General features: G+C 41.0%; 2 protein-coding genes across 9 annotated transcripts in view; one reads left to right on the top strand and one right to left on the bottom strand.

Annotated features, from left to right (window-relative positions):
• Nucleotides 1-8,965, bottom strand: part of rapgef2b (Rap guanine nucleotide exchange factor 2b) — an 81,016-nt gene extending 72,051 nt beyond the window's left edge. For all 8 annotated transcript variants that reach the window (XM_028415418.1, XM_028415419.1, XM_028415424.1 and 5 more), the window contains exon 1: nt 8,245-8,965. In XM_028415418.1, the coding sequence (XP_028271219.1) occupies nt 8,245-8,313 (69 nt within the window). In that variant the 5' untranslated portion in view covers nt 8,314-8,965. The remainder of the gene's footprint in view (nt 1-8,244) is intronic.
• Nucleotides 8,966-10,578: 1,613 nt separating this feature from the next.
• On the top strand, nt 10,579-11,990 carry spmip2 (sperm microtubule inner protein 2). The gene is made up of 3 exons (XM_028416713.1): nt 10,579-10,712; nt 11,117-11,346; nt 11,689-11,990. The coding sequence occupies exons 1-3, from the start codon at nt 10,649-10,651 to the stop codon at nt 11,743-11,745; spliced, it is 351 nt and encodes a 116-aa protein (XP_028272514.1). The 5' UTR covers nt 10,579-10,648; the 3' UTR covers nt 11,746-11,990.
• The last annotated feature ends 3,928 nt before the right edge of the window (nt 11,991-15,918 follow it).

The following is a 15,918-nucleotide window of genomic DNA, read 5'->3' as shown; positions in this document are numbered from 1 at the left end:
TCGACATGCAATATACATAAGAAAGGCAGTGTTCCCACTAACACGCTGCATAACAACTTTAGAATCCTGTCACCAATTTTTCCCACACCACAGTTACATTTTTCAGCTGTTTTGGATTCAATTTACTGATTGAGCAAGTTTCACTCTCTGCTCTGCTCTGAAAAGGATCAGCTGAAAGGTCACTGACTTATTGTCAACCTAGCCGGTGGCAGGTGACTGCATGAAGTCTTTTTGGATGCATATTTTGACCCATTTTTAAAGAAAACGTGCCTTTATTAGATTTTACATTTAGAGGGTTAACCCAACATAGTAGAAATACCTGTGTGTGTGTGTGTGTGTGTGTGTGTTGTGTGAATAATGTTCGATTATCAGGCAACACCACATTCAAATCACTGTAAACAATATGTGGAAGAGGCATGGGAGGCAAGACATTTTCATTTATAACAAAAAACATCTTAGGCTAATCTTACTGACTAATCTTTGCATCACATCTTGACACACATTTACAGTATGCATGATGCAACTTTGTCACCTAACAAACTCACAGGGCCATCATGATTCTGTCATGACAGGATCTGTAAGACTCCTTTGTGACTTACTGATTTGAACTAATCGTGTACTGTTTTACACTTTGGAGTAACACCCTTATTTTAACAATATTTCTCTTCGTGCGTGTTATGTGCTGCCTGTTTCAGTGCATGTTTGCTAAAAATGTGTAGGTAATCAAGTTAGTCAATCACAAATAAGCAAATACCACTTTAAGAAGATTGTACAGGCATTAGCCTTTCAAAAGAACTGCTAATGTGGCATTATGTAAGCCCGTTTTTGATACCTGGTCTTTGCCGTATCAAGGCTGCATATAACACATGAGCAGATCTGCATAATAATTACTGAAAGGATGATTAATGAAAAGGGTTTGGTCTCATCGGGAGTGGTTTAAGTGCGAAGGAGATATAGGGCCATGTGGGAAAACGTCTGGCAGCGGATGTCTGTTTGAGGTCAGCCGAGGCAAGTGTCAATTAGCCTGGTCAAGGTCTGAGGCGCCAATGAGCTAATGCTGTTTAATAAATAATGCCCAGCTGTAAATGACTTCACAACATTTAGAGAGAAATTATAGCTGGAATGCTGCGAGGGAAGCATACCACAATGTCACCGGATTGAAATCAGTGTAGCTGCGAGAGGAACGTTGCATCACAGCCGTAACCGTGTTTCCATGAACTTCCCCCGTAGGAAAGATAAAACTTCAGGGCCCACAAAAGCTCTCTGGTTTGAAGGAGAGGCCATCCTAATAATGTCAGACTGGCACCGAAGCAATCTGCACTAGAAAGGGAATGTTAGACGCAGTTCAGTCCAAGCAAGCTAAGATAATTATGCCCCTTCTTCCCACAAGCAGGAAGCAGCGAGAAACTGTCAAACATTCCAGTGAGAATCAGATTACGTTTAGGCTTTGGTAATGAACAGACATTTTCCCTGATTGGCATCGGAGGGATAGAGGGTTGCAGAGAAGGAAACGTGACCAGCCACAGGTTAGACCAACCCTCAGGGACCAATTGCAAAGATAAGGTTTCAACAAGACAGATACGGTGCACCAGTCTGCTCCACTGCACACAGGAAGTGGAACAACAATATTCCTGATCACTGATTTGTAAAGGGGGGGGGAAATGTATGCTTTCTTTTTTTGGCTGTCCACTAACCTCCTTCATCTTCCTGCAGGCAGAACTCAAGTACTGCTGCTGCAGCAGTTTTCACTTTTGACAGCAGCATCCATTAGCAAAGACAGCTGTTTTTGCTCATGCTAATGTTGTAATGAATCACCTCTTTTAGCTCACAAAGGCAAGTAATCACCTGCCTACCACCAGCACAGCTGTTAAGAAACCCCAGTCTGCATGAGGCATGACAGGCCACGTTACGATCGGAAAGGCACAACATTCCTACTCCTTCACAAAACACACACAAATAAGCTGATGTGAAATCCTTGTGTGACATGAATGACAACGTTATCACAGAACTTTTCCTCGTCTCACTTTCACTTCACACACTTCCTGCTCCTACTTAATCTGCAGTGTGTATTTGTTTACAAGGGGGTTGGACTTAAGCAGCCATCTATTTTTATTAAATATTGTTTCATAGTGCTTCTCTTGGCTCTTGGAGGTGGACTAGGTAAAAAAAACAAACAAAAAGAAGAAGATCATAAAACAAAGGGGAAGTGAAAATCAAGACAAGCATCTCAGTTACAGTGATGCTGATGCAAAGCTTTCAGTGTAGTGTAGAGGGCTGGCAGCCTGTGCCTTACTAATAAATATTTGAGAGATGTATCTTAAACAGGTGAGCCATACACAAGAGGCATAGTGTTAATGAAACCGGCTGCTGCATAAAAGCCGGCAGACATATTGAGCCATCATGCTAATGAACCTGTCTGTGTAGAGTAGAGCTGTAATTTGCCAATGGCTTTTGTTCTGATAATGAAAAATGCTTTACACTTTAAATTCATTTCAACTATTAAATGTATTAGATAAAAAGTGAGCTGTATGCAAGTTGCTCAACTTGTACACAAATCTCCAAATTAAAACTTCAAAAAGCCAAAGACTTAAACCTAATTCTGTTTACGTGCAGCCCTGCCACAACGCTGCCTTGTTTGTGAAACCACGTTAAAATGCCATTGTTACAAATACTGTAAACAAGTATTAGCTGCATGGTGAACCCATATACTGGGATTTAGAGATCTCTAATCACATAAATTAATCAGCTCTCCATCTGATCCACGTCATGTCTGAGCAGTACACCATGAAGAGGGATTACAGGGTAGATAATACAGCAGAGTGAGCCTGTCCTGTGTAGGACTAGGGCTAAACATTAAGGATATTACAAGACAAAAGGACTACAACAGCTTAAATTCAGTGCCACTTCAATACAGAGATCTTAATTCATTCATTCATTCATTTTGTGTCAGTCAAGGATTTAGCATGTTCAATCTTTTCTGTAACGTAGGTGTCACTTTTTCCAAATGCAGGAATTTCCAAAATCCCATTTAGGAATGAAGCTCTTAATGACAGCCGCAGTATGGAGGGTAATTCAATAGCAGTCATGCAAATATTGCACGTCAGGAATGGTTTATTCTCTAAGCTCTTCAAGCAGCCAAGTGGGTCTCGGGCTAAGTTATGTAAAGACTGTGGTCGCTCAGTGGCATGAGGTCTGTTGCTTTCTGCTGTGAAGGCCAATGGAATTTCTGGTGCCTTGACTGCAGAGCTGTTTTGCTTTGCTTTAAAAATATCTCAAGGAATGTGAACATCAGGAACTGAAACATGCCTTTTTTATAAAATAAAATGTATGTGATTCCGCTGGTGTGAATGTACAGAGTGACCCTGAAGGCTACACCTGACCTTATCTGACAAGATAAACATGTAGAGACAATCCAATCCAGGACTGTACGTGATTGTACATTCAGACCAGTAAGTGTTATCTAAGTAAGCAAAATTCTTTATTTTCTGCAAAGTAACTGAAAAAAAACTCCTCACTGAATGAATGACATAACCTGGAGTGAGCCCAGCAATCCGACTCAGAAATGAAAGCGGCAACCGCAGAGTCAGCTACTCTGAAGCCAGCATGGGGTCTCCTTGATAAACATATCAAAAGCGGTGATACGTTTACTTTCTCTCCCTCTGCTATTGTTGGAAAAGGAGCATAGTTTTGCTCAAGACAATCAAAGATTCTTTTGCAACTTCTGCACATGCACCGCCCGAGGAAGCATCCACCTCAAACACTTCACTGCTCAAGTACTAAAAACTGGGTCAAACTCATGCTTCAGTTTTCATACAACAGCTAAAACCTCACGTTACTTTAAATAAAAGTCCAATGAGTGCAACATAATGAGACACACATGAGATACAATGTAACTCAGACTGTATCAGACTGGACCAGATCCAGATCCAACACACCCTCACAGAACGGGTTGACTGCCAGTGATTTCCAGAACAACTTGCTGACCAAAATCTTCAGGTAGCTGAAGCCTAGTCGAGCTTGTGTCCCATGACGACCCTTTAGTGTCCCCTTATTGTCGTCTTCACAAATCTACTTGAGCCCCATTTCTTATGTTCTTGTGTTTTTAAATCTGTTGAGTGTGCACAATCACATCTCTGTAGATCTGTACCCAAACAGCAACCAAGCAAGGAACATCATCAACTATCCATTTGTGTCCAGAAAAATATGAAACACTTCACTTGTACTTTACAACAAAAACCCTTCACCTACCTTATTCATGGCCATTTGTTACCAGTGCAGCACAAAAACTAGATATATGCCACTGACAAAGAGCTTTTGCCTGTTCTGTGTTCCACCAGTGTTAAATGATGCCTCATGGGGAAAACCACTGCGTGTTAAACTTAAACTACAATCTCAATGGTGCATTTAAAGACAAACTGCACTGGATTGGTCTTTTCATTATTAGATTTTAGGGAGTAAACTGAGCGCAGGGCTACACAAACATCCTCATGTTTTCCAGTAAGGAAAACTGTTTGAGGAATGCAAATAATTTCTGGCTTGTAGTTAATCATGATATCAGACATTTATCAGGCCAATAAACTCTAAAGTAACCATAACTGTCATCAACTTGTAGTAAAGAGGTTATATGTTTGATTTAGGTTTGAACCTCTTCCCTATACAGTCATAACACTGAGGAAACCATTCTTTTAATAAAATAATCAATACCTTTTATGAGTCCACTGTGGACGGTGCTGCTTTATTGGCGTCACAGCATCATGAAGAAAAACTCACATGCAATTAAAAGCCTGGTTCAAATGAGCCAAAGTCAGCTGATTGTCTGTGTGAGCATTGTCCGTCAGTGTATTTGTTTAATTTTTTCCCTTCTTGAAATCTTCCCCTGTGTTTAAACAGGGAGGAATACGTCACAATGACTGCGGTGTGTAACCGCTTCAGCCTATTCAATGCAAGAATAACATGTGACATCACTTTACTTCTACAAGGTTAGTGCTGCTGCACAGTACATGCAAATGCCAAGGCGCACAACGCAATATACAGGTTGGACTGGTGTTTGTGGAGAATTCAGGAAACCATGTGTTGCCTGGGAACAAAAAAATTAAAGTTATGCTATTATGACTCCTTCTCGAGCTACTTTTTAAACCAGCAGCAGTTTTTAAACCGATGTTCACATGATTTTGACACTGAACAAAACAACAACTAGCTTCATCAAGATGGAAAAATACAGCTCTGGGGTGAAAGGGGTTCTAAGACATTCTTCTTGCCAAAGTTCAAAAAGCATCTTGACGCAGTTCCTCTTCCTGCTTGTGTTGAGCAGGATGCTGAGTGACGGGCAGCTTTGTACACATCATTTTACAGCCTGTGGCGAAATGCTTCCCATACAGTTTAATTATCAACTATACTAACAGCTTAATTATGGCTGTTAAAATTTAATTAGATGTATTTTAATAATTAATAATAATAGAAAACAAAATCTGTGCTTATTCTCTGTGTTGGCCTTTTTCGTGACTTCCTACACATATGACCCTGATCTGCAGCCATATTAGAATGACCACTACATATCCTGAATGCGTTTTCCCCCCACTAATAACACCGTAAGCCTGCACTAAAACCTCTGATCGAGAATATGTGGAAACAATGTAAAGTAGGCAACATGTCCTTCCAGCTATGTGGCTGTTAAGCAGGGTCACAGCAGCCAAGGGCTGCCGTTTGTGGCCTTTGGCATTGCCACCTGGCTGAACAAGAGGGGAGAGATGGCTGTCCAGTTGCCTAAAATAAAACAAAGCGGTGACGGCATACGGAGCTATTGTAAAATAAAGAATTGCATCATTTAAATCAGGTAGGTTCACATATGTAACAGCTCGCCACCTAAGGGAAATTTTGCATGTTTTCCAATCATTATAAAAGGGCTAAGTCAGATTATAATGCCACAAAATATACGGTTAATAACATGGAATGCAAAACTAAATTTTAGATGAGAATCAGCTCAACGTAAGCTTTCATATATAAACCTAGACCTGAGCAGCATGCATTTCTTGAACAGGACTTGCTGTCATTATGTTGTCTGCACAAGATGTCCTGAAGAGGAGACAGTGATGATGATGTTCTTTAAGATAAAACCTTCGCGACCCTCACCATTTTACATCCTGAACGTGCACTTAAGGCACTGTTTACATGATATATTTATATATTTGAAGTCTTTTTCATGTCATGCTACTATCATACCCTATATGCTATGATACCAACCACCTTTTACAATTTGGATTTAAGGCTACTTGACAAAACCACAACAATATTACACAAGACAGAGACCTACTCTTCAAGAAACACAGTTTTATCTGGAGCAATGTAATTCTGTCTGTAATTGAATTTGAACATGAAAAAGATGATATCCATCCATGCTTCATGGAAAAATTGTCCTCGTCTGCTTTCTGATTATCAGCCTGCAGTGCACTTCCCCTTACAGTCCAAAATGACACAAAGGAAACTGACACAGCATGGTGACAACACTACCTGTCAAGTGGCCAGTTATTTAACCTACCATGTGACAATAGTGTGGAGGCAGAGGATCAAATCCCACTGTGGTTAGACTTGGGAGATAAAGACAGATCCCTCTAACCGTTAGCTAATCCTGACAGAGAGGTCCTGCCAACACCATTAGGATAAACTGTGTGAGCCACCGCCGTTGCTAGACGTTTGAAAAGAACACTGGGGAAAGGTGTTGCAGAGGTGGAGGCCGGTGTAGGCAGACAATCACATGATTTTCAATAAGATTAATGTCAAACAGACTCAGCAGAATACCCACACATTTTCTAGTGGCTTTGTGGAAAAAAGGAAAAGAACGTCACACCTTTAAGGTAGACATTTAGTCGTTGGAAGACCTGTCTGTGTTCCTTTTTGTTCATTTTTAAAGATTAAATGTTTGCAAGCTGACACAGTGTGGACTTGAACCATATCTCTAGAGTGTCAAAGGACCACAGACCGCCCGGTGGTTTATTAAAGCATCTTCCAGAAGGTGTTATTTTTATCTGGGGGTGAAGAAATTCCATTTACTTCATGTCCTCTCACATCTTCTTGGCAGGTGAGGAATGCCTCAGAGGCAGCATTTGATATGAAAGGATGGATGGAATGGAAGAATATATGTATTTCTATTTCTTTTTATTGGAATCAAATCAGTCCTCATGGCTAAAAATACACTACAAGTCATTTAATTTGATGATTCTGCATTTCAAACGACATTTTCTTCGTGCTACTCGAGCATTTTTAAGACTGAATCAAAAATATCATCAGCAATCTTTGTCATAAAACACACTGCCACTACTATAACGCAGGCCAGATTCTTTATCCTCATATTTGTTTCCATCATCACGATGGTATCTGTCGCCTGTACAAATTATAGCCTGCATAAAGCTGTAAAGACCATGGGCCTAGGGCACTTAACAAGCCGCCAATGACACCATAATTGTTTCCTCAATGTCAGATAGACATGCAGAGGCCGTGCCACTAAAACTGTAGCCCACTGGTTTAAGTGATGGCCTATTGATTGTCCTTTTGTGTGTAAAAGCCTGCGCTGAAGGGAGCGTTTGTTTGCAGTGCTCAGATGAAAATGATATCATCTTGATATGTACAACATGGATTTAGAGCCGTTGTTTCAATAAATGGAAAAACATAATAATAACATCCACCGCCCAAAAGACATGCAAGTTTTGTTTGTTGTGGTGTAATAACTGCCAACAGGATTTGCATGTACAGAGGACACACAAACCTCAGAAACAAATAACAAAACTGTGTATTTACTTATATGTAACTGCAGCATGCAGCCATGCTTCAAAGATAGTGTGACTCTGAAGGAGCAACCAAGGAGAAGCCTTTCAAGTGTTTTCTAAAGGCTAGGTTGGTGATTAGCCCCTTTGCTTTAAATGTTACTTTTTGCAAAATTCAGAAGTGTTTTTTTTTTAAGCAAACAAGTTTATAAAAGTGCACAAATAGGCTGATGCTTCCAGGGAGGTTAGATTCCCACCATGTTATGTTAAGTAGCATTGATTATCTGTGCTGATAGGAAGCTTAGCGGGATGTAGCTGGAACGAGCTGAATGGCAACAGTTCCACACAGAAACCCTGCTACTAAAAAAACTGTTGCAGTTTGGGAGGCTGCAGCTAATGTTGTAATGATGCAATGAGACAAAAAAAACACACACTTCCGAATACAGATCACATTAGAAGGAAAACATAAGAATTAATTTCTTCTGACCTGTTGCGTCCTTTCAGCCGGATTCATCATCACAGCCTGCCGAAAGCTGTTATCCACATAAGACGCCATTGTTTTGGAAGACGCCGTCTGGAAGATATTGAACTCCTTATCGTTTTAAAAAAAAAAGTGTTTATAAATATCCAGGAGCAGGGCTGTGGACAAAAGACGCCCCTCTATTGTCTCTCTTCTTGTCGCTTGTGCTCCAGTGCTAAGCGGACAAGCTGGGAGTGCCCCGAAGCCAGGCCACGACCGGAGCCAGCCAGACAGCCGAGCAGTCTCCTCCGGGTGTCTGCGCCTTTTATTTCTGCTGCCCGAGCCGAACCCGGCTAACCACAACAACACCAGTCTGTCCCCCACCGGGAGGTAAAACTTCTCTTTAAAACACCCAGCTGAAAGTGTCACTCGGAGTTATTTTCTTAACGTAAAAAATGATGTCCCATTATTGAAGCCAGCGTTCTTCTTCATCAAAACCATTCCTTGTCTCTTCAGCATTCTGCTAGCGACGGAAAGAAATTCCATGTAGGGTCCGGCAAACAAGAGAAAAACGAGCTAAAGGCTAACCGTTACCCCGACAACAAGCAGCCGGCGTCCATTATGAGAGGTAGAACCCGACACACTCACTGAGAACATTCATTATATTCTTATTTTACCGGGTCTAAAAGTGGAGATAAGACCGCCGCCGCTGCGCTCTGTTGTGTGCCACCATGGTGACTGACACACCATTGGCAAGTCGGACAGAATTAATGGCGGAACTTCCTGCAGAACTTTTCAAAATAAAACACGCAATTCAACGCTAATGCAAAGAGACAATGACTGATCCGGGTTTTACAGGGAGGAGTCTGTGGTAAATTAGACTTCTACATAATATTAATGCTGACATGTTTCCTTTTACAAAGATGTCATCTCCTCCACAGGTACTGACAAATTACATTATATGTGGATTAAATTAATTTAGCTTTCCATTACTTACTAAGAAAACATGCAATAAACTGTAAGGATAACATAATCTACAGTGCACCATAACAGCATAATTAGGTTAACATTCAGTAGGAATATATATTAAAGTAATTCACAGAATATTTGTTTTTATTGAATAGTATTATTTCCATTTTCTTCAGGTGAAACCATTGCACTTCCTGTCTAGCAGTTGTAATGTTTATTGCACTTGACAGAAATTGAGTCACAAGAAGGCGGCTCACTTGGGCGAGTCCATTTAACAAAAAAACTCTGTGATAAAAAAAAATTATGCTTTGGCGCCACCAAGCGGTGCAATGTTAGATTACAACTTTAAGTGATTAGATAGATAGATAGATAGATAGATAGATAGATAGATAGATAGATAGATAGATAGATAGATAGATAGATAGATAGATAGATAGATAGATAGATAGATAGATCAACAACTTAAAACGTCAATATGTCATTATTTTTGGATTGAAATGTTGCCCTTTGCACTTATCTAGCAGGCCAGCCCCGATTTGACTTTGATTTTGACGACACCCCGGGAGATGGATGACATTTAATTTTTTTTAATAGATAGATCAGCAACACTCCAGTTCATGTGGGAGGAGTTGAAGAGCCATATGGTCTGAGGGACAAATGGTTTTGTCAGTCTGTCTTTGGAGCAGGACAGAGACATCAGCTTTTTGTGCAGGTGCTCCTATTTCTGGTGATGAGGTTGTGCAGAGGGTGGTGGGCTCGGAGCACGATGGACAGTAGTTTCCTCAAAGGCCTATCTTCTGCAGAACCAGCCTTTCTAACCAGCTTGTCCAACCACATGGTGGCTTCTTAATGCTGCAAACCACAGCATAGCAGAGGACGTTAGCAATGACAGTCCGTCAGAACATCTGAAGCTGCTTCTAACAGATGTTGAAGGAGCCCAGCTTCCTCAGGAAGTGCACAGAGCTCTGTCCCTTTCTGTAGAGGGGGTATAGTTGTTTGAGGAACAGGTATAAAATACATACATATCAAAAATTCTCAATGCAGCGTCCGATAACATTTTTTTAATAAGTCATTCACAATAAATCTAAAGTGTTCATGCTGTGTGTGTGTTTAAACAGTGTAACAGTGTTTTTTCCAGCATACATTTAAAAGGCGTGAATACCACGCAAAGAGAAACATGGACACCACAATATTACTTCAGTGTATTTTAGCCTTACTGTTAATTATTTTACGAGATTAAATGTGGAATAAAGAGAGAACATGTAATAGGTGAAGCAGCCTCTGTTTTTAGCATGCAACTGGGACACAAGCAATGATGCCATGACAACCAGTGGTTGCTTGACAACCAACCATGACCCCATGGACAGAGCAGACCGCTGGGCTTATGTTATCACCCAGAAGTGTCCGTTTTAAAGCTGCAGGTAGGCTACAACCTATATCCAAACATAACAGCGAGGGGAACATGTTGCAAAAGAGAGACACAGCTGCAGGAGGGCCGCAGCGTGGGCAAAGGATGCTTTTTACAGGTAGGAGAAGCAGGTGTTCAATCCTTAAAGGGTAAAAATGTGTTGTGTGAAGTTGGAACTATGCTGCTGGGGCTACAATATGTTGTTATCATTAGTTAGCTTCTTGTGATTATGCTTCAGAGTACATACATTCTTAGTCTGTGTCCAGGCAAATATGACTATAAGTAGACACATGATGGCAGTGTAGCCAGGACCAAAAGCAAATTGACATTCTCTCTCTATGTGTGTGTGTGTGTCTAGCATACTGTTTATCAGCAGGTGTTCTTCCTTTTATTGTATTTTGTTTATTGTATTGGTACAAGAACATGTGAGCATCAAAATATACTTAAAAACCTCTCTTCCCTTATTATAAAAGCTATTTAAGAATAAAAGATATTTCTCATATATCTTCTGGTTCTTATCAGGTCCAGATGGAATTGGAGACTACAGGCCGAGGTCTAATTACTTCCCCGTGTACATCGGTGTGGGCGACATGTCACCTGAGGCCACAGGCGACCTCAACTACTTGTGCCGAGCCGCACCGGACGCCCATCCGTTCAGGCCCCGGCGTAGCTACGTGGGGGAGGTGGGCTGGGGGTGGCAGTATAACCAGCTGTTAAACAGCGGGACTCTGCTCAGCAATATGCAAATTAAGGTATGACTAAAATCCACAGTGTGTGCAGCTTATGCAGATGAAGCATCACCTTCTGTACGTGTGCCACAAAGTCACACTGAGAGCTTGACTTTGAGAAACAGTTGGAAATGATGCAACATGCAGCAACTTTCTCAAGCCAAACATTTATGTAGCATGATCAGTATGATTTATATCAAGTATGATTTATTTTTTTGTTTTATTTTAGATACGTGCTAACTGCAGAATTATTGTTTGTGCAGGCTGTGGATTAGGAAAAAATGATCAGAGGCATCATAATGCAAATGAAGTACTATATATGGAATTTCACTGAACGCAGGCTGTTCTTTCTTATTTGTCTGACAGAAAACAGAGTTACGGGCATCACTGGAGGACTCTCAGAAGTTTCAAAGCAATCAGTAAGACAGAACACTTTCGACATCTTTTGTTTCCATCACCCAGAATCGTATTACACGAGTGCTGTGCCGAATAGAAAAGTGAGAACCTCTCAGGTTTGCACACTGATGAGTGGCTACATTGTGAGCTCCCATCCATAATGCAACACTTCCACTTCGGCAGGAACACGCAGCGCCTCGAGATGTAGGACATCAGCCAGGCAGACGCTAAACAAACGCTCAGAAAACACTTCATTCTGCACTTTCTTCAATATCTGCAATCAAAGGCCATTAAATTTATTACCTTGGAATGAATGTCACTATGTAAAGAACACTTGCAGAGTGTAACACGTTACTAATGATATTAATTTCGGAACAGCAAAGAACCATCTGTGGTTTTGTCCTTTTACAATAAAATATCTTTGAAGACTAGTGTTGCATCGAGGGCTGAAGTCAGACATATGGTCAGCTGTATCACTCCTTTTTCATTATGAGCCTTCTCTGATTACTTTGCTGCATCACTGTCTGCGTCTTAGCCTTTGCAGCATTTATTGAACTGAGACTTGAAGAATCAATGCTGAAGGACATCAAAGGTGTTCTGCTGGCTCTCTTACTAAAATGTTTTGTATCGATTTTTCTTTTAATTTGTCACCGATGTGGATATTTCCCCATTTTTTCATCTGTTCTGCACTTATGCTCTCAAGCATTAAAAAAGCCTGTTGGGGTCAATGATGGACTTTTATCCTTGTTGTGGGGACAGCACACATAAATCTTAGGCCTAAAATGTTTACACAAATGAGAAAATCATCACAGCCGACAAAGTGATGCAGACAGGACAGTTTGAAAAAAAAAAAGAAATGCTGATTTATAAGGTAGGACAATAGTATTGTGGCAAAAGGCTGAGAACAGACACACAACCATGCAGAAGCACCGGCCAGATGTGTCATCTGGAGATTAAAAAAAAAAAAAAAAAAACACTCAATAATGGACGCTTGTTCCAACTCTGGCTCTAAAATCAGCCTCATTAAGAAATGAAACAACAAATAAAAGATGTTTTAAAATGTTAATAAGACCAGAAACAGGTTTAATAGATGGTTTGGATAAACCCATCACACATTGTTAAAAAAAAAACAAAAAAAAAACACGAGCAACAAACAACAAGAGTTGGGCCGAGAGTAAAGAAGTACTAACAAGGCTCAGAGGGAGAGATTGTGGATGGATCAGGATCTCAAGAAGAAAATCCTTGTGTAACAGAATTTGATGGTGTCCCAGATGATCGGCAAACACAGAAAACAATACATTAAAATGCACAGCAGATCGCACAAGAACAAAGTGGATGAACTCACAGCATGTGTGACTCACGCTGCTTCACTTGAAACCACGCAGCTAGATCTCAAACGAGTCCAGTTAGCCTCTAAACGCGAGGTCAGAATCATATTTTATTGAAGAGGAGCATCCTGGGAAGAGGAAGCTCTTGTATTGTGACAGTAAAACACTGGGTCATAAATAAAGGAAATAGCTTAAGAGTGCCATTTGCTAAATTCCCAGGCCTTCAAGCCAACATTATATCTAATGCATTAACACCAAACATTATTTTCTCAATTTAAAATGTTTCCATTATACTGAGAGGCTGACAGGAATGCTAAAATATGCACTCTCCACTCAAAAGCCACTGTGACTGAACACTTCCTGAACATCCAGCAACTGTAAAGTATTCAACTAAAACAGCTGTTTATATCAATGATTGTGGAGCCAGCGTTTTATAAATACTCAGGTCCGAACATTCTCCACTATAGAAAATATAAACAGGTTAAAATACTTCTCTTTTCTTAGTAAAATAATAATAAAGCTTTTTGATTGTTAAGTGTTTTCATAGGTCATTACTTAGGTCCAGTCTTAACTAAGGTTTCAGTTCAATTCAGTTTTATTTATATAGTGCATTTGATCAGAAATAGTCTCAAAGCGCTTCACAGAGACCCAGAGCCTGAACCCCCTTAAGAGCAACTGTGGCCTTTCAGAGGAAGAAACCTTCAGCAGGACCCGGCTCATAAGGAAGAACCTTCCTGCTGCCAGTCGGCCGGGTGGAGGAGGAGAAGAAGAGGGAGACAGGACAGAGAGGATGAAGGAGAGAGAGAGGAGCACAAACATGATACATTACAGAGAACAAACATGACAGGTTGTTGATGTTGACAAGCAACAGTGATTATATTATAATGGATATCTATATATATCATCAGTCCATAAATAATAATAGTAATTTGATAGTAATTAAAACAAAGATGAGCAGCAGAGACTGGTGAAGTCAATAAGCACTGGAGTATTAAGGGGCCGGACAAAGAGAGAGAGAGAGAGGCACAAAACTATGAGGAAGACAGCAGTCACAGATTATGACATGAATTACCAGTATGAACCAGACTAATGAGAGTAGAGGAGAGGTCAGAGGGTGAGAGGGGGATTTGAGGGAAACCACTCAGTGGATCATGTTTGTCTCATCAAAATAGGGATCTAATCAATAAATGGGTTTTAGCCTCTGACATTAAAGTTAGGTTTTAGTAATGTTTGGAAAAAAAGCTGCTTCAAAGACTACAAGCTAACTCTGCTAAAGTCACTTGAAATGCAAACACTGATGTTAGTGATCGCTGTTCTCCTCTGACTGTCTGTTCAGTGATGTGAAAAGCTGATGGACAAAGTGTCCACCTCCATGTTTCTTCAGAGAAGAGAGAAGGTCAGAGAGTGGTTTGACCGGGTCGATTGAGACCAGCTCTGGTCTCATGCCATTACACTCGCAGCCTCTTGGCAGCGTCCTCTGACAGCCAGAGACAACAGAGGCTTGCTGTCCAGAACGGGGGTTCCATCTTGAAGAGACAGTAGAGAAAAGGCAGAATGCAAATTTATTTTTTGTGTCGAATTTGATCAGAATCCGGTGTGTTCATCTCACGGTCACAGTTTGTATCCATCACTATCATGTCAGAGTTCTGTGTCTAACAAACTAACAAGAATGAACCACAGCACCCACCCCTCCATCTAAGTATCAGCTAACAACAGTCAGGTCATAGTGTACCAAAAAAAGAGACAAGGAACTCACACACTTCGTGTCTGAACTCTACTATAAAACTCTTGCCTCGCTTCAATCTTGTCTACATATTATGACCTGGATGACTGAGAATCTTCATCAACATAAGACTAAGTGTGTGTGTGCAGCTGTGGTTTTTGTGTTGAATTTAGTTGGACTTATTGCACTTCGGCCAAATCACAACCCAGAGGGAGGTCCTCCCACGCTGTCCAGTGGGCGCCACCCACAGGACACTGTCGGCACGAAACGTGGCGAAGCTTTCAGCTGAATGGCGGCGTCCAGAACTAACCTTGTTTTTGTGATGCAGCAGTCTGGTGACTTCCACAGGATGGACTGGGTTTAGCTTTTGAAGGAGCTGCTGCTTTCTGATGCCTTCATGATGCCTCTATGGTGATTCTGCTGAAGTCTGGAGAGAGGGAGCTGACCGGCACACAGGCAGCGCATAACCACTTATAATCAGGCTTCCATACTCGCCTGCTCAGCTAACCCAGACCTGTTTCCATATTATATTTTACACACTGAGCTGGCGCTCAGGATTGTGGTGTCTTGGTGTTGATTGCCTGACCTCTGTGCCCCTGTGTTTTCTCTCCATTTTCGGCTCGTTCTGTCTCTCCGCTTTGCCTGAAATGAAAAGCAAAACCTACAAAAGATCAGACAAAGCTGCAACAGCAGCCACGAAAAACTACAAAAAGACCCTACAAAAGCTGTTCATTTTATACACATGTAACACGGGTAACAAATGAGGCAAAGCTGACAGGCCAATCATGTTTGGGACAGAAGGTGCCTCACAGCAACACAGTGACATGTCAGAGTCACACTGTAACTTCACACAGTCAGACTAATGAACAGATTCTCCTGTCAGCAAAGTAAATGTCCTCAGACACATCAAGTTGTACAGCTGACAAGTGCTCTTACCTCTCTGAAGGCTGCAGCTGGAATGATCTTTGTAACTCTCTGTGTGACACACTCACACGCTTTGATTTTCCTGTGGTCTGCAGTGCTATTTACCTAATAGATGTTTTTTTTCACATGAGAGTTGTTGAGTTTAAGAGATTTTTGTCTTGACTCTAACGTAATGGTACTACATAGCACCAGGTTTGTTGTGCCGAAAGTGCCAGAATAAGAAAA

The sequence above is a fragment of the Parambassis ranga genome, chromosome 10 (assembly GCF_900634625.1).
Source record: "Parambassis ranga chromosome 10, fParRan2.1, whole genome shotgun sequence".
Lineage (NCBI taxonomy): Eukaryota > Metazoa > Chordata > Actinopteri > Ambassidae > Parambassis > Parambassis ranga.
This window is presented reverse-complemented; position numbering and strand designations above follow the sequence as displayed.

Bases quoted from the DNA above. Each gene is read 5' to 3' on its own strand.
- spmip2 (XM_028416713.1), top strand. From the start codon at position 10,649: ATGTTGCAAAAGAGAGACACAGCTGCAGGAGGGCCGCAGCGTGGGCAA. The intron at 10,713-11,116 runs GTAGGAGAAGCA...GGTTCTTATCAG, and splicing joins GCAAAGGATGCTTTTTACAG to GTCCAGATGGAATTGGAGAC. The intron at 11,347-11,688 runs GTATGACTAAAA...TTTGTCTGACAG, and splicing joins TCAGCAATATGCAAATTAAG to AAAACAGAGTTACGGGCATC.